This window comes from Planococcus citri, chromosome 2 (genome assembly GCF_950023065.1).
Source record: "Planococcus citri chromosome 2, ihPlaCitr1.1, whole genome shotgun sequence".
Lineage (NCBI taxonomy): Eukaryota > Metazoa > Arthropoda > Insecta > Hemiptera > Pseudococcidae > Planococcus > Planococcus citri.
This window is the reverse complement of record NC_088678.1, coordinates 50467420-50487602: the sequence shown is the minus strand read 5'-3', so window position 1 is coordinate 50487602 and position 20183 is coordinate 50467420. Positions and strand designations below refer to the sequence as shown.

The 20183-nt window shown below is 31.3% G+C and overlaps 1 protein-coding gene across 11 annotated transcripts; it reads right to left on the bottom strand.

The window, feature by feature from the left end:
• Positions 1–3101: 3101 nt before the first annotated feature.
• LOC135836314 (single-stranded DNA-binding protein 3-like) lies at positions 3102–19879 on the bottom strand. 11 transcript variants are annotated; one of them, XM_065351067.1, is made up of 15 exons: positions 19499–19876; positions 19123–19195; positions 18931–18992; positions 18767–18851; positions 18658–18699; positions 18492–18578; positions 18332–18412; positions 18195–18258; positions 17008–17037; positions 15403–15623; positions 15287–15325; positions 15137–15197; positions 14691–14764; positions 11924–12145; positions 3102–5940 (listed from the first exon to the last, which is right to left on the bottom strand). In XM_065351067.1, the coding sequence occupies exons 1-15, from the start codon at positions 19552–19554 to the stop codon at positions 5836–5838; spliced, it is 1302 nt and encodes a 433-aa protein (XP_065207139.1). In that variant the 5' UTR covers positions 19555–19876; the 3' UTR covers positions 3102–5835. The 11 variants fall into 11 exon arrangements, with proteins under 11 accessions (XP_065207139.1, XP_065207141.1, XP_065207140.1 ...); XM_065351069.1 differs by having other exon boundaries at positions 14691–14746; XM_065351068.1 differs by having other exon boundaries at positions 18195–18243.
• Between the last annotated feature and the right edge of the window lie 304 nt (positions 19880–20183).

The window sequence follows — 20183 nt, the reverse complement described above, 5'->3', positions numbered from 1 at the left end:
AAAACAATAACTAAACTCTTCGATAAGCAGATTTCTATAATCATAATACAAATTCATTTTTAAAAAATACATTGCCTTCAGAATACACGATATGCAATTTATGTAACACAAACAAAATAATTATTACACAAAAATGCTAGAGTCTAGCAAAAAATCGAAATCTCAGCAAAAAAAGTTCTAAATTGGAATTCAGACAATTGATTCAAATCTAAATAAACAATTTTTTCATTTTTATTATAAATGTTCAAACAAAAACATTCCTTAGATTGGTAACTCGAAAACCAAATGCTGAAAACAGCTGAAATACATACAAGTAATCTTCTAAAAATATACGATATAATGCAATTTAAATAGGTACCTACTTAACAAAAAAAAAATCCAATTGTTCGTAGACAATCAAAGGGATCAAGAGTGCAATTAATCCGAGTTTGTAGGGTTGACTAGAATTCTTTTTAGCCATTTTAAAATTCACTAAACGCTCCAGGACGGCTCCAACTCAGCCACATTTAGACAGGAAGGTTGAAAATGGGACATGACATAAACTCAAACATTATAACGTTTTACCTCGATTGAATTAGGTACATTTTTATGTTGTTTCATAAACCAAGATGGAATTTCTGTAAATTTCCAAAATTAAAAAATAATTATTCACCTAAATTTAGAATTCTGATGGTGTTTATTGCAACAACAATTTTTCTGAAAAGTATTTTGTAAAAGAAAAAATTGGTAAGTCAGTTCCTTATGGAGGAGGGAAAGGGGCATAGTCATTGAACCTGAACAAGATCATAAATAATTAATATATCTACGAGTAACTTTCAAAATTACTTTCTCTTTTCAAATGTTAAACAATTTTTTCAAGGGTTACTGTGCTTAAAAAATTCAAAATTCAAAAATGAGAAAGCAGTCATGGTAAAACGCTCTTGTTGATCTTGCAAAGTTGAAATGACTTAAAATCTTGATTTTCATAATGGAATGAGTAGAAAGTGGAATAAAAGTAATATTTTTTGATAGGTATAGGTAGTTTAATTCTTGATTTTTATCGCTGGGGATAAACTTTTTGAAATTTTGAAAATTTTCAAATTTGAATTTACAAAGTGTTAAAGTAAGTTTAGAAATTATGTTTCGATTTTTTTTATTTTTTTTTTAAATTTTGGAATATACTACCTAGTACCTACATTGGCACGATAGAAAAAGTGATTCGAACGACAAAATAGAACATTTCAACGACAATTGTTAACTATACAAATTACAATTTAGGTAATACGAACGACAACTCGATTTCATATAACGAGGAAATAAATGTAATCCATGTCCAAATAAAATTTTGACCTCCCCACCCCCTCCCCCCAAAAATTATTTCCCGGAAAAATAACTAATTTCCCACAAAAAAAATCCAAAAAAATAACTCATTTTGTAATAAAAATTTTTGTAAAAATTAACATATAAATTTTACAAATGGGAAAGTCCTCCATTTTTGAAAGAACTCGTTTTTCAAGTTGAATTCAAAAAAGTTTTGCTTTCCAAAAAAATTGATTTCTTGTAGAAATTACTTAAAATTGTGAAAAAGTTCTAGTTTTTTTTAATTACTAAAATTGTGCAAAAATTTTGTTTTTTTTGGTCAAAATTTTCAAAAATTGTCAAAAGGTCTTTCTTTTTTCCATAATTACCAAATAAATTTTGTTTTTTACAAAACTGCCAAAAATCTTGCCTTTTTCCAGAAATTGCCATATGTTTTCTATTTTTTTTAAATTTTGCTTTCATGTTTTTTTGTGGGATTCCAAAAAAAAACTTAGCCCAAATCACTAAAAAGTGACAGAAAGTTCTACTGTTCTTAATTCTTTTTTCTTTTTTTGATAATATTGTGAAGCAGTTTTGTTTTTTTGGTCAAAACCACCAAAAAGATCTTGCTTTTCATCAAAACTGTCAAAAAATCACATTTTTTTGCCAAATTTTCCTTAAAACTGCCCAAAAGTGTGTTTAAACTCTCTGGTGAAATTTTTGATCCTCCAAATTACTCCCATTTCCTCCTGTTGTTTCAAGTCTGGTTGGTTATAGGATCAACGAATTGAAAATTGCAAATTCAATTCATTTTAGAAAAAATGAATAAGTTATTTCAGACAATTTTTTTTCTGTTTTTAAAATTTTTATTTTTATTTTTTTTCAAAGAAGAAAATGTTTAATTAAAATGAATTTTATAATAATTTCAGAGAAGGTGGCCTATCTCAAAAAGGGCGCCGGGGGGAGGGTCTGAAACTTTCCTGACGGAGGCTGCTGTTCAATGGTAGCTACCCACTTCCCATGCAAATATCAACCCTGAAGCTCTCGGGGGTAAATTCGCCCTACTTATCCACCTATGGCCTTTATTGTAAAACTCACTCGCAAGAGGCCAGTTCTTTAAAAATAAAAAAGTCAGAAACTACGAAAAAAAGATTATAGAATAGGAACAAAACAAAATATACCTACCTACCTAAAATTTTCAATTGAAATCAATTTTTGAAAAAGTTTTTCTCAAATCGATGGAAAATGTTTCCTTCTTCCTAAAATTCATTAATTTTACAAAAAGTATAGCAGGCGTCGTTGTTCTAGCTACCGAAGGTCTTAAAAATGCTATTGTCAATTTCTCACCTTGACGGAGGCTAAAGGGACGGGGCTAAAAACGATACATTTTTGATATTTAAAGAGTCGCAAAGCAGTGAAAACGTAGTGTTTTTTCCCTCATTTTACTACAGAATACAGATTATGTTGCCCAGCATGCCGAATATTTTCACCAAAAACTACGTACCTATATATAGTTTCTGCCTCTAAAACACCTAAACTCGGTGCTCCGGTATGTACGTACTCGTACCTTGACAAACAGCAAATTTCCTCATTTACTCGTACTTGTCACAACGTTGAAATTCATTTCGTTTCTAATTACACATTAATCAACGACCAATCGACATTACGAACTAACCACCGCAGAAATTACATTTCCGCTCAACGATCAAACGACGACACGATACAAAACAGAACACCTATATAATATAATACATCGTGGACAGGACACGCATCCATACCTACTCGAATCAAGCCTCAGCATTCGATCAAATTAACTTACAATAAACAAACGAAGTATTTATTTCTAATATTTTTTTCCTCGAAAAGTTTACAAAGTATTTACATAAAAACAGCAGTCGCATATACAACTGCGAAAAAAAAGAAGAAAAAAAATGGGAACAAAAATCCTATATACCGCATATGTATAATTTGATTTGAAACTAACATTGAATTAAAGTGGTATTTGGTGCAAAAATTCATTTAAGTAACATAATAGAAGGAAAAAAAGGAACACTCAAGCATATACATATACAAATTAAATAAAACATTTCTTAAAAATGTACGTAGGTAAAAATACAACATAATAACTCGTCGTCGATTTCATATATTCGGACTCGAATAGTGATGATAAAATTCGCCCTTATCCCTTCTCCACACTAATAAAATTCATCTTTGGTTCTTTCACATATAAAATCATATTTAAAACGAAAATATTCATCGTAAAAAAAAAGTTTAAAAAAATAATAAAACAAAAGTTGATAAAATGTTTAAATTTACTAAATTTTTTCTCAACGTGATGTTTGCTCTAGAAAAGTAGCTACATAGTTTACACGCGATATTCTATATTTTACCAAACTCGAAAATTTATTTCACCTACATATTTTCATCGATAGCATCGTTTACGCCAGTGGTGGTTTTCTCACATATCCAATTAAATTAGTTCGGTGTGAAAAATTACCACATAATGCTTCGCTAAACATTTCACCTAATTTAACGATAGAAAATTGCGACTGGGTATTTCCAATAATAAACTATACGTTTAAATTATATTAAAGTGTCGTAATAGAACACCTCAAACAACTGTATCGATTCTATGTAGGTATGTATTATCCGAATAACACATTCTTGAAAGTAGGTAGCTAAATACCTAATACCTATTTAACTATTTAAAAAAATTTTCATGAGATCAAAAAAATACAATCGTGTATGAAAAAATAAAAACAAACAAACAAAAACACATGTTCGATGTGATCGATCAATAAAGATATAGGTTTGGTCGATTTTGTCTTAGGCAGGTATATTTTTTGTACTTGTGATGAATTGTTTTCATAAAGAAAGGCAACATTGTGATGTTTATTTTACAACAAAAAAAAGTCTACCAGAGATTCAAAATACAGGTAAATGCGAATTCACCTCTTACGAGGATACGATCGATAGTTTGTATTGCTAATCGAGACTCATTTTGCTCAAATACTCGTAATTTACGATTTTTTTGTTCTGAAACTTGCCTATTTTAAAAATTGAACGAGGTAGAATTTTTAGAAAAATTATTCAAAACAAAAATTGTAATTTTTTGTGACAAACAGAGACGGTTTCAAACTTTGAAAATTCATCTTCAAAATTTAAAGAGTTAGAAACAGAAAAAAAAATTAATATAAAGAGCAAATTTTGAAGGAGAAACACTGAAACTGAACTCGGGAGAAGTGACACAAAAAACTGAAACTAAAAAGTTTTCAATTTTATTCCCACGTTAACAGTAACCAAATACTGAAATTATTTCAGTTCGAGTTTCTAGATTTGTTGAAACCAACTTGATGATTTTGAGTTTGAATTTTCCAAAAATCGTTTTGAAAATTTTATTTTCTGTTATTTTTGATCGCAGCCTCTTTAGTTCTCAAAATAAACAAATCTCAAAAAAAAACCTCAGAAGTATCATTAACCCCTTCAAATGCACCATACAGGTTAAAAAGTTTCGATCTGCGACATAATTATACTTCTAACCACCCACAGCTCAACTAATAATTTCCATTTTATCTCGTAAAAATATCAATCGAACTGTAGCATCAATTTCTCCAATCATCCATATCTCGTCCAACTTCACTCCTCGAGCTCTCGAGCTCTCCTTACATAACGATTTTCACCTACATAAATTCGCTGCGACGTTCGACGGTATTATTACTTTATAAGTAATCTCTCAAGAGCATAAATCAAATTCATATAAAAAGGGGATTTTTTTTCAAGACGAGAAACACGTGAAAATCCATTTTACGTCTGCGTACCAATCAATTACCATCAAGATACTTAAAATATCAATTCTTTTCACCGTCGCCTCGCGCTCGGTCGTTCGTTCATTCTACGCCAGCTCGGTCGCTTTGATAAAATCTGTTAGCTTTCATCAAAATCATAACCATCAAAAACTATACGTAATTTAAGCCAATAAAGCATTCTTCGTTTCATCGTCATCGTCGTTGCCTCTTACGTTCTCTTCGTAAAAATTGATTACCTCGACGAATTTCATTCAATTTTTTCGTTGCACCTCGCACCGTATTTACAATCCAAAGCAATCGCACCCAAACAACCAATAAATACTTAACCGCTATAAAAAAAAGGAAAAAAATCACCGATAAATTATGGACTAAAAACTGAACCGAAGATCTACACAAATGCCACTCGTACACATAACCTTAGGGTTTTTTTTCAATTTTCTTCTCGAGTAGAAAAAATTATACATAAAAAAATAATAAAAACGTAAACAAGTTTATAACTAGGATAAAAAAAAAGAAAAGGAAACACGCAAACGCGTTCGATGAGAATGAAAACGAGAGAAAAAAAATCCTAAAAATCCGTCATTCGTCTTGAATATCGCGTCCTTTCCCTTACGTGATGTTTATGGATAAAAAATTATAAGTACTATCCCATCAATTTGAATATCGACACTTGAATCGTTCCCAAAAAGGAACAATTTTTCTATTTTTTATAGTTTGTTTGCTTGTTTGGAAATCGATATTACTCTACAAATTATTGCATATAGAATTCCGAATGTTCGGCGTCTTTTTCAAATCGTTTGGCTTCTTCTTGCATACTTTCTTTAATTTTCAATATAGCTGCTGATTCCGTTTCACCCTGTAATTAAAAAACAGTAATCCATCGTTAGCTTGGGTATTTCTGTTCTGTATTTAATTAGGAAAAAAAAATGTCTATCGTAAACGGCAACGTGTAGGAAACTTACCACGTTTTTAAAACAAAATTTCTCAGAACACTTCATACACCTTTATTCGAACGTTGTTTCGTTATTCTCATACTTGGAAAAAATGGTTTACATGTGATCTCGTTAAAACATCTAAAATAAACCCACGAACTGAGCCAAAGCTATCGACAATTCGCTATGAATTAACAACCGACCATATGCTCGTCCCGTTTTAATTAATAAGTTGTTTTTTCGAGCCTTATGTTCTGAAATCCTCCGAGGCTCGAGACATTTTCCGAATCATTAAAAAAATAAAATACGAAAAAAAACAAACAAATGAAAGAAAGTTCAACTAATGCGAAAAATATATGAACTACAAACCATTAATCTTTTTTCTAATAATAACAAGGTCAAATTAAGAAAAAAAACATAATTAACACCATACAAATTCTTATTCATTAAAAATGTATCACATTACGAGGCAAATTTTCATTGATGAAAAAAACACCGCAGTTCCCTTCTATAATTTTTTTCAATTTATCAACATTTTTTCAGGACAATCCCTCCCATTAAAATAATAATACAATAACCCCGAAAAATTACAACCTTCTGTACGGACCCATCTTTAAAAAGAGAAATTACCATTAAACAAGTCGACAAAAAAATAATGATACATTTATTCGTCATAAATACTGAAAACACAATTAACATCACAAATAACACTGAGCAATAAACCGTATGTAATACACATAAAAACTTATCAAGGCAAAAACACAGTAACATGTTACACACGTACATCTTAAAAATTAATATTCCTAAAGAAATTTACAAATTTATTTCACAAAAAAAGACAGACGTAATGCCAGGCTTAAAAGGGAGTTGAAACGACATCTACACACAAATCACCTCATTTTCATTGAACATCAGCAATATCATAATCTCTTTAGCTATCGAACAAGTCCCTCTTTTTTCACGATTATAAATTATCGCAAAATTAATTGACAATTAAATTAAAAGAAAATCGATGAGTATTATGAGTTCCCAAATCGGGAGCGAGTAAAACAAAACGAAAAACAAGATAAAAACGAAGAAATAAACAACCTATGAAGGTACGTATCGTTATACACAGCGACTAAGTTACATTATTTTTTCCCATTTCGTTACGAAATTAACTTAAAAAAACGAGTCAATTTCAATACTGATCAAAAACACCGTAAAATATTTTCTTATTCGGTATGAAAATAATAGATTGCTTATACCCTCACAAAAACGAGTATTCTGAGTAACAAAATTATCATTCTTTTTTCCACAGAGAGACCCAAGTTGGATTAAAAATTAGGTATTTCAATTATCTACGATTTTATCTATAAAAATCAATCCATATCCGTTGGTTAAAATCAATTTTATAAAACTCTCACTCAAAAAAAAACATCCATAACTACTCGCGACTTACGTTAAAATAAAACAAAAAAATTATCACAGATAATCAAGGTAAAATTAACGAGATTTAAACTAAAAAAAAAAAAATAAGAAGAAAACAATTATTAAAATAAATACGAAAATATTAATCAAGTTAAAGAAGAATGCATTTTTCGTACTGAGACAAAAAGAAAAGGGAGAGGAAAAGAGAAAAAATCCACATCAAAATGTCATCGTGATTTCAACCAATAAAAAAAATCCTCGTTTTATGATTTTCAAACAGTGGCAACTTGATTAGACGAGTTCCTACTAGACACAATTCAATTTTTCCAGTATATTTAACATTAATAATAAGAAGTTTCCTCCAAACAAAAAAAATGTCATTTTCGATTACAAAGTATACGAACAAGAAACACGCTGCATCAATTGAATTAACATCTGTCCCCTCCTCCTGCCCACTCGTTCGTTTCTTAACGTTTATTAAGCTCGATTGGCTGATTCGTTTTAAAGGTACACTGGTACATATGGGAAAAATCCCAATTGAAACAGGAATTAAATCTTCACATTTTAACCTTTTTTTTCTCTTTCTCTCTCCAGTTTAATAACTGTTTTTTTTTTTTTTTTTTTTTGAAAGAAAAACAAAACACGACACGTTGCGTTGGATGCCGCATATTATGAAAATCACTCCGATATCGTAATTTCACTGTTCAATCGTCGCCATATAAATTATTTCAATATTATCACGTTAAATCGACACAAATTAATTAACATTACATAAACATATACAAGACACATTTCGTAAAATACTGCTTAGTGACTTTCTGATATTTCTTTTTTTACACAGTCAACAAATCGAAGGGAGAAGGAGAAAAAGCTCATGAAAATAAAAATTCTCATTCCGATTATTTGTCGAGTGAATCATCTGAACTGGAATTCGTCAAATTAAATGAAATTCAAACACGTGAAAACATTTTGTGCAGCAACTGAAGGTGATTTTTTCAACTCTATGCAGATTCCGAACCCACGAAATACGAATTTTCATTCAACTAATGCACGATTTTGACTCAAATCTGAGAAAACTGCGTGCTTCAGGGTGCCAAACATTTCAAAAAAATACGCACAGCTGCATAAATTTTTGAAAAATCTTCAAAAATAATATTTGGACTCCCCCCTTCCCCCGCCCATCATATCTGAGTAGAAATTAATTTACATTTTGGCACAATTATTCGAAACATTTTTTAAAAATCAGCCATCATGTAATACATACAGCCATTTTCAAAATTGAATCGTGAACTAGAATAATGAAGTTCAGTTTCTATTTCTTTTTTTCACCCTCTTTGAATAAAAAAGCACGATTTTTCAAAAAAAAAAATCATGGCTTCGGCAGAACTTACGATAGATTTTTTCAAAAATGTTTGCACGGGCTCAGCATAGTGTTCTTCAGATGTTCTCCCCCTTTTATACGTTCCGGTGTATTTTCTGGATTTAATAAATTTTACACGAATTTTCAATGAAAAATGCAAATCTTTATTCAGGGTTTTTCGATATTAAGCATCTTTTGTCAAACGTAAGATATTTTCTTTAATATTTGCAGAATTTATTGGACACTAAGGTGGGTCGTTTTTGATTTTTTTTTGAAAAATTGGAGGGAGGATTCAATAAAAAATTTGTAGGAAAACCTCAAAATACTACAGGAAAGATTTTGGATCTCTGGCTTGAACCTTCACTTTCCTACCAAGGTTTCAAATTTTGAAATTTATTCATTGCAAATGAACAAAAAAGTTTTTTTCGGAAACACATTTTTTTTTTTAGATGATGGGTCATATTAAGTATATTTACTTGGAAGTGAGAACACTGTTTTTGAAATTTTTTCACTGTTTTAGGTTATTTTACACAACTTTTGAATTTGGAAAGCTGTAAAAATTTCAAAAATGGTTTTCTCACTTTTAAATGAATATAAGTGCCTACGTAATATAATCAATGATCGCCAATTTTTTTTTTTTTTTTTAATATTTAGATAAAGCAAATTTTAAAATTTGAAAACCGCGTGGAAAAAAAATGATTCAAGGCTTCAATCCAAGGATTCAAAAATTTTCATATTGTATTTTGAGGTCCTCTTACAACTTTTTATTGAATCCCTGGTTATCCCCCCCCCAATTTTTTCGAAAAAGTCAAAGATTTTCAGTGTTATAGATCATCTTAATTAATTTTCTGAATCCAATGGAAATATGCATAATTTTCAATGTTTTTGGATGTCACCAGAGAACTTTGAAATTCATCGCTGATTTTCAAAAAACCGGGCATCGATTTTAGAGATCAACGATTCCGGGTATTCTGGGTGAAATTCGAACTGTCTTTTCATTGGGGGAGGGGAAAAATTTTAATGAATTTGAATTTTTTCGTACCTCATTTGACAATTTTTATTTCATTATTTCACGATGCATATCATTTTTTTTATTCACCTTCGTGATGGGCAATTGTACATGATGAATCTAATTTTCAAGTTTTTTGCAATAGTCCAATAGTATACATTTATTTTGGATTTTTTGAAATTCTTTGAATTGAAAACCAAGAGGGTTTTGCAACTCTCTTTTTATTTACCCGTTTGAATTTCATTTAGGTAAAATGAACATAAAAATTTGGCGTTGAATATCTACATAATCACCGTCGTAGAACAGAAGGGATGTCGAAATACCAACTTTCGAAGGTATCCTTTTTTTGGCAATGGGGGGGGGGGTCTTTTTTCTTGGAAAATTAATGAGACGTTCATCGAAACTCTTCACATCGAATTTTTTAAAATGAATTAAAAATGAAGTTTTGCTTTCAAATTTATCAAATTCAAAATTATACACTTCTGGCCAAGCTGAAGTTTTGAAAAATTGACCTTTAAAGAAATTTAAAGTCTAACGTAGAAAAAAAATGACTTGAGCAAAGTAAAAGGAAGATAAGTATTTCTTCACAAATCTGCACTAAATCTGCACTTCGAGGTGCAAAAAACATCCTGATCACACAAAACCAAATATTGAATAATCAATAAATATATCAAAAAATATCTAAATGACGACGAGTCAGAATGACACGTTGACGAATCGCCAGATAAATTACAATCCGAACAAATAAGTTAATGAAATTTTCAACGCGAAAAAAAAGCGTTTTTTCTAACCACAAATACCAACAAAATCTAAATTCCAGTTCGATAACGATTCCATTTCGACAGCACAATTTTCTCATTAATACATTTACATTTTACATACATACAATGTACATACAATCACTCGAATGTTCTTCCAGCCCTAAATATCAGCTTTTCAGCGATTTAAATCGGTAGAAAAAAGGATTTCGCCACTTCTCGTTATTTTCTTCTTAAATAAATTACAACAAATTTTTACGTCGTCGTTTTAGAAAATCAAATACTCGTAAGTAGAAAAAAATGAAGTCGGTTTTATAGTATCTTAACATTATAAACGTAATATCGTTTTGAAAATTATGCAAAATGCAAAATGCGAAAAAAAATAGAGAAGACAAGAAAAAAAGAATTATTCATACGTAGGTATTATTATATCATCGCAATTGGAAAAAAATCTAAGTTAGTTTTTAAATTAGTGGAGAAAAATTCATTCTACAAACCGAGCGAGCACGACATACACACGATGGATGAAATAGGTAATTCTAGCGAAAATTGGATGAAAATTACGGATTACGGCCAACGACAATTTATATAAAGGTGTCTCTTTTAGTCTTCTATGCTACTGGCTGTGATTTATTTTTCCATCGCGGTTTCCAATTTAATAACTGTAATTCTAAATGAAAGAGACAGTACTATTACTTTTACACCGTAGAGACTTTTCAAAAAATAACAGCATAATGTAGAGTAAATCGATCATTTAGAAAAACATTTATTATTAGGTATCTACCATTTAGGACTGTAAGAACATTCGCATACATACATATTTATAAAACTAAAATCATCGCAATCGTTCGATAGAGAAAAAAGAAAATAATGTTTAAATAAAAAATATGCCAAAATACGACTTGGGTAGGTATCGATACAGATTGTAGGTATTTTTCGAAGGAGTAAAATAAACTCATCTTCTGTATATGGTCCAGCCAAAGTTCTCAAAATCAATTATCAACCTATCGCCGAGTAAACGACGAGACATCGTCCATAGAGAAATATAGTCCCTAAAAAAACTACACTATAAATCACCTCGACGACGACAGAGAAAAGAAAATAAAGTAAAGAAGAGAAACACCAATTGGCCAGACCTCGCATACCTACTACATTTTCAATATCACTCGCACACTTTTATCATTTTTTATTCGATTTCATTTTAAAGTGCATTTTACTCGTCAACAACATCATCATCAACTTTATCATCAGTATTTTCATCATCGCATACAAAATTACACATTGCCGTTTTCGATGAATACTACAACTACGTATATAGCGATATCCATCATTCTAATTTAATATCTAGTAAAATCATCAAAAATACTTACGCTTTCCGAAGGTCCACCGAAACCACCTAAATTGTATTCGTTCATGCCACCGCTATTGTCTTCGCGAGGCGTACCAGGTCCTCCATTGGCAGGGGAATTTTTCATACCATCTAGACCATCACCATTCATAACTGGGCCCATTGAATTAGGAGCCATCGGACCTAACGCGCCGGTTTCAGGTCCGCCGCTCATTGAAAAATCCTGGATCATAGAATATTTCATCTATTAGTGTCAAACATATAAAATGTATTCCGTAGATGTTAATTAATGAATGATATAAATAAACGAACGAAACAAAGAATAAATTATTTCATTTTCGTACGAGATATTTCGGAAGGGTAATGGAGAGCGGACATGGACCCTGGAGAAGAATAAGTTGCCTACCTCATAAATTGAAGGAGTAATAACCAGCTGAAAAAATCACCACTGATCATAACTGAACTTTAGAAGAGGAACATCCACTTCCATTTTTTTGTTTCACAAATATTTTCGTCCATAAAATGAAAACCAAATTGTACTCGCGATCACTTCTAATTTAATTGACTCATGCACAATTTTCCAAAATTATTCAAATGCGAGTACAATATTAATCTGAGATTGTAGAGGAAACTGAAATTGAAAGGCTAATTGTGAAAACCGCCTTAGTCATTTTTTTGTTCACACAACTTTAAACATTTTTTTTTTTCATATTTCATCAATTTTAAAGGGAAAAATAAGTATTGTAATGCATTCTGTGATAGTTGAAGATTTTTTTTAATACTTGACCATAAAGTTTTTACATTACCATTGAAGTAGGACAACAACGTTTTCATTGATTTGTACAAAAATCACTTCTGACTAAGGCGGTTTTCACAATTAGCCTTCAATTTCATTAGGGTCATTTTTAAAATTTTTTTCAAAACTAGGTATAAATTCAAAAATCAGCAAGAGGCTTCGCAGTAGCTCAAACAAGCTCTCAACCGGATGGAAAAATAAAAAATGCTTGCCAGTTTTGTACCACAAGTCCACAATTGGATTAGATTTCAACAGTTTTCGTTAACCAAATTAGAACTTTCAAAATTTGTCAAACTTTGTAGGTACCATTCAGAAAAAAAAACTGTCGACAATTGTTTTCAAATTCTCAAAGATTTTTTTAAATCCATTTTTTCAAAATTTTGCATTTACCAAAATTTGAAATTGATAAAAGCAAAATTACTATTGATGATCTTGTCAAGTTATGCTGACTATATGAATTTATTTTATTCATGTTATAATACCCCTCATCGACCCCACTCATCTAAAATATTTTCTTTCAAATTTTTTTTTTCTAAATTTTTGTTTCTTCAAAAATGAAATTTTTTTTTGAAAAAGTCGATAATGTTTGTGCCAATACCTATTATTCTTGGGATGGGTTCGATATGAAAAAAATCAGATATACGATTTTTCTTTTATTTGGAGTGGGAAGGGAGCGGAAGGGCAATTTCAAGCCTACCAAAATGTAAAATTTGCCCTTGCATAAGCATTTCAAAAACTCAAAAATCAAATCAAAGTTCCACTTTTAAATAGAAATTTTTTGAAACTAAACTAAAATCGTGCCTGTTCACTGAAAACTTCTGGCTGAAATCGAAAAGTGGCCTTCATTCAAGTGGTTTTCTCAACCTTCTCCCGAATTTAACCTGTTTTTCTTTTTTCATAACTAAGTAGAAAACGTTTGGATACACTTGACTAAAATTTTTATTCTGTTACTAAGGAAGTAATCCACTATAGGTACAATAACTTCGCCTCGCTGATAGTTTGGACGCTCGGTAATACAAACTAGCACGTCTCTCTTCCACTTATACAAAAAATATCTTATCATTTTAGATTAACCAAAATTCATCGAAAATCATTATTATCTCCCTGCAGCTAAATAATGCATCATTGTTTTTTTTCGTTAGGCCAATTTGAGCTGAAAATTGTTTTTTTGACTGTTCGACATACTTCATGATTACTGATTAGTTATCATATGTATCATGTTAGAGAAAGAAAACGACTGTTGATAAGAAATGTGATATTTTTTAATCTAAAATGAACAATAGAAAACCTTCAATTTCAAATTCAGAATTTTTGACCTTCCATCCTATAAAATGTTTGTTTTTTGCTGTTTTAAATGAATTACCAACTGTTTTTCTTCACAAAGAAAAACTTGGACCAACAATTCCTCGAATTCTCATGAAATTTCAACTAACACAGAAAACCATTTTGAAAAAGAAAGGGAAAACAGGGAATTTTACGAGAATATGGCCCTCTCGAATGTTCAGAGCTCAAAAATATCAATTCTGGGCTTGGAGGGATCAATCTAAGGACACGTACACGTTCAGTAGCTTTCTAGACTTGAAAACATTTTTTCACGATGATACCAGATATTGAATTGCACACAAAATACATTAGCGATCTTCTCAGTACTGATCAATACTACTATGTTTCCTCACAAATAACGAGATCTAAAGAACATCCCAGCAGGCGAGGATGATTTAAATAGAAAAAAATTATTATTGAAGAACCACAAAATCTCGCTATCTCCACCTTTGAGTATATAATCTCAAAGATCTCCACTTGGTTTCATTTTTTACTGATAACGCAAATACATTTATGAACTGATATTGGACACGATTTAGTCTTATCATAGCTTTGGTTTTTTGAGGAGAAGGGTATGAGGGGGAGTGTAGGGCACAGAGTACAATTCGATATTTTGATAAATTCGTAAAATTAACAAAAATAAAAAAATAAAACACAATACACAACTTACATTTGGGATGCTTCCTCCAGGAACTGGTTTCATAATCGTGTACATATTTTCACCACCTGAATGACAGGACGAATCTATCATACGAATCAAATCACAACGTAGGAGAAATTGATTTTAATTTTTGAATTTTCCCAAACATGCAACGTCACATCGAAAAAGAAATCAAACGGTAAAAAAGAAAAAAGCGTTCGTAAAATCGACACGCCGGAATAACACCAATTTCAATGGCCGGGCAATACGCGTGTTATTCCTTCAAACAACGTAGAATGTACGTAAAACGATATCAAATTTTGATTCATGCGCTACTCTATCATCCTGAATGAGTATAAAAATACATCGATGCACTTTAATCAAAATTTGATCATCGTAAACGAAAAAAAGCGTCGAATTTCAACAAAAAGAACGCTTCTCAAACTACTAATTAATTGTTTTAAAAATATGCGTACCTTGGGGACTAGGCATAATAGGCGTTCCAGGTCCGGCCGGTCCTCCCGAACCAGGTGGTCCCTAAAATTACGACATCAAATTAGTATAATTGTATCATCTACAACATCGAAGCTCGACGAGATCGAGAGAAATTAAAATTTTCCACTTACTCCGTAATTTCCTGGTGACGATGACGAATAATTCATAGGCTGCAAAATTGATTGCAAAAGATTAACACAAAAATCGCAAAACTGATTGTACTATCAAGTCGAATTTATATACATACCGTTGACGTATTCGGTTGCCACGCCGGTCTTCCGCCACTTGGACCAGCCATTGACATGGGCGACATACCAGGATTAGGACCTGGGCCACCTGGACCTAAGCCACTGTTTGGTGGAGGGCCTCGCATACCGCCGGGACCATATGAACCAGGACCCATCGGTCCCATACCCGGGCCTCGTGGAGGATTCATTCGAGGAGCCATTGGACTCATACTTGGTGGACCTGATGATGAAAAAAAAACACGTTTTAGATTACAACTTTTTCGCAATTTATTTGGTAAGTAAACTACGAGTATAGGTATAACACAACATTGAAAGCGAACGAAACCCAAAATATACAAGAAATACAGCCAACAAAATGAAATAAAAACATATAATAATTTACACAATATCTCAATTTTTCGATTTTATTTTCACTGATGGAATCATTTCAAACACATTTTGACATAAAATGATTCTCTTCTCAATTGAAATGTATTTTTTTAATGAAATTCATCGCAAAATCGAGGATTATTTCTATGATACAAGTTCGTCCTCTATTTCATTCAAATCATAATGGAATAAAATAGAATAAAAAAACAAAACAAACACATAAAGTAGCTGTTAACAACAAAATATACAGTACATACATCGAAGCGAAGCGAACACACATAAATTCACATAACAAGATACGTATCACATGACCATTTTTTTAAAAAGCTACCTCAAGTGCATGTAGTTCGACAAAGGTTTGAAACTTCACTCAGTCAATTCAACCTCACACAAACTATACGAATATAATTATAATTGTTGAAAATATTTTTTCATAAAAAATTGACCGGATAAAACGTCCTGAACATAATCGTTGATGGTTTCGGTTTCGAGTCATCTTAGAATCTAGTACGTGCTACATTATAGATGGGCATTTGTATTTACAATTCTGAAATTTTGTTCAAAACAAAAAAGGAAGAAGAAATGGCCGGAGCATGAGAATCTACGTTTACTATTAGAAGCCTTCGCACATCCCAACATGATTTTTAACGCTAAAGAATAACAATGCGAAGTATCTTTGAAATGAAAATATCAAATGAGCACAAGATGCTCTTCTATTTTGAAATTTTGACTTGAAGGATACCTATAAAAAATAAAACTTATTTGTATTCTTTGCTAATTCAGATTGTTTAAAACCAATCGTAGGTAACCTGAAATTAACACTACGTTAAAATGAGGGAAAATCATACAGATAAAAAAAAATTGAAATAAAAATTCGTATCCGGTGTAAAAACGTATGAAATAATTAGCATAATTATAATATTCAAATTAAAAAAAAAATTGAATGAAACCCTTATTGATAGCCCAGTTATTTTTACATATACAAGAACACATACAGAAAAGCCCACAGTAAAAAAGAAATTAAAAAAATTGAAAAACACTATTTCGAGCGGAGTTTAAGCAAATATATTGGTATATAGGTGTATGAACGGTCCGTATAATAAAAACCGAAAAATATTGCAACGATAAATAAACCAAACATATAGCGAAAGCCGACAAAGGTGACAATATACACTGAAAAAGTGCTGGTGCATTGACTATTTCTAATGCGTAGATAATAATCAAATGAGGCCTACCTTGCCAACCTACATACTCGTTGCCTTCACCTAATGGAAGACAGAAAACAAGACCAAAATGAAAATCTTGAAATAAAATAGTATATCAATAAAAGAAAACATGGTTTTTAAAAATTATTAATCTTCTCTTTATTCGTTGAGAGAAGGGATTGCTTAAAAATAGGTAGCTCTTTAATACAGAAAATGTAATTTTAATGGAATCGTTGCATGTTTAACAAAAATTCGAATTTGGTTCTATAATTCATGCTCGATTTAAAATCTCATTTTTTTCGATATTATTAAACGTGAAGAATAATTTTTCAAAATAAAATTACATGCACAACTTACATACTGAAAACAAGAATACGTCACACAAAAACCATCTTATTACCACTGCATTCTTTTACACTCGCAAATTCTAAATCAGATATTTCAAAATTTTTATAAGAATTTCCAGAGCTGGATACATGAGGTATAATTTTAAACACTATTGTGAATAGGAAGAATATCATGTTCTTGATTTTAAAATGAAGAAAATAAACTCGCGAATAACGTAAAACTGTTATCTATAATCCGTACGAAGGACATGATTCGTTGTAGTGCACATCTCAATACTAATCTTGCTCATTACGATATCATAACAGTAGAGACGTAATATAGATTTCTATCGTTGTGAAATCACAAGGACGGAATTGCTATTTTAGAATAGGTAAGTAAAAGATATCATACGTAGTTATTTCGAAAAATAAACAAACTCTTTTCCTAGATTGATACCAAAGAGTAAACTCACATCTAATTTCTAAACTCTACACTGAATCACTTTTTTCTTCAATTCAAACGATTCAATTCCAAAATTCATTTTAAATATTTAAAAACATCAATGACGAAACGAATTAGCTTAATTATCATGAAAGAAATTGGTACAAATTTTCGTTTTGAATAAGAATGATTATCGAATTCGTCAAAAAGCGATGATAAGCAATTAGAGCTTTAAAAAATTTTGTAAATTACACTCGAATCATGAAAAATGAAAATTAGTATTCATACTTCATTCCACAATATAACAGCATAGGCATTCAAACTTTCAAAACGTATTACAAAAATGATATAAATAAAAAAATTTCCAGCTCTGGTTAAAATGGAATTATCGTTCTGAAAATACGGCAAGAGTTAAAAGCAGAGAAAACGAAGTGACTTCAATAGCTCACCTTGTCTCGATGGGTCCATTGTATTTGGCATCATAGGTTGTCCAGGAGGCTGCAATGAATTACGCTTTGAAAGATTGTAGCAATAGTACATCTATAGAGTTTAAAAAAAAAACGAGTAAAATTGAATAAATACTTACTCCGTTGAAATCTCCTCCCATTTGTGGCATTCTAACACCAGGCCTAGGACCAGGAGGATAACGAGGACCACCCATGAAAGGCTACATAAAACAGTCAGCAGAATTAATAAGCTCATATCGTAAAATTTCAAGTTGAATAATTTGAAAGAAAAAAACTCACTGGGAAAAAGCCCGGAGGCATTGCTCCTCCCGACATTCCGTCGTTTGGAGGCATTTGACCAATAGGACTAGGAGCCGGACCAGCATTCTGCGATAATAATTTCGAATTAATTAATGATGCTCGAGTACATATTGGTAAGAAATGATCATCGAGTACAAAAACTTACATGTCCGATTCCATTAACACCGTAACCAGAATTGACAAATCCCTACAGACGTAAAATTGAAATTATTTCTTTTATGGAGCATAAAATTAAATAACGAGATAATACGTACATAGTCATGAAATGCTTTAGCTTCACTAGAATGTTCACAAGTTTCCCTTCTTTCAGGGGCTGCACAGTATAAATCCCAAAACACACTGTTGAAAAACACGAAGAATAATAATCAAGAATTCTGCGATAGTATACCAAATTTTACAATATTGAATTTCGACTTACCACCACCATGAATGTAGAAAACCAGGAGGCTCGCCCAGCGATATATTTTTCTCCCATCTTATCTGAAACCAAACATCACATTTTAGTATACAAATTATAAAAAGCCAACTTGAAATGATCCAATGAATGGAGAAAGTAACATTTTAGGTAAGGCACGTATCAAATTATACATTGTAGTTTCTTCAAACTTACTTCAGTTAGGAATGTTTGTGCTGCTTTTTGTGCTCCGACATGTAATAAATATTCATATACATATAATGCTAACCTGAAACAATACAAAATGATACTCCAGTCAGATTATATTTTATTTCAGCGAGTAGGTACTGTATTGTGAATCTAGATAATACAAAACACCGAATTAACATACTAATAATCCAATAAACTATTGACAACATAGATCCGGTAACAATACGATCGAATTCAATATACTTAACGATTCAAGATCGACATTAAGATCAATAGCGGTACTTTAAAAATACTGAACTAAGAGTACAGTAATCTTTGTATCTATACGAATGATTCTTCAAACTTGTAGATACTATTCAGATAAACAAAATTAGTTACTCACTTTTCTCGGGCTTGTGCATCTGATGGTACCGTAGATCCTTTGCCTTTAGTATACATTCCGTTTCAAATTATCCCTAAATTGTGTTTTACGGAAGACGCAAAAGTGTGTTTTCATAAAAATATCTAACGGAGAACCACCAAAATGCTATTGGTTGACGTGAAAGTAAGTTGCTTCGGCTTGGACATCCACCAATTAGCTATCACCACCGTAAGATCAATAATCTAACGCCTAATTAGCCACATGATTTTGATTACATACTGCTTTGAAAAAAACTATTAATTTAACAAAAAAGTTTCTACAAATTTAAATTGCTTAATTTTTTACCCCAAAGAAATTACGTAAACAACTCCCTTTTTTGACTCCATAGAATTTTTCTTTTGATGTTATAAAATGCAGTGTTGCACATTTTATGCTACATGAATTGCAATGTTGCCGTTTGTGTCGAGCAAAAAAAGATCACCAATTTGTGTACTCCGAAAAATTATTTAAAAATCAGGGATGTCTAGCCAATGGGATTGGCTAAAGCTAACGGCTAAAGCTAGAAAAATTTAGGGCTTTGGCTAAGCTAACGGCTATTGGCTAATGTCTCTTCATTGGCTGGCTATTAGCTGGCTATTAGCTAGCTAATTTTTCAAAAATCGAGTGACCCCTCTAAATCCTCCTCTAAATGAGCACATTCCCATCA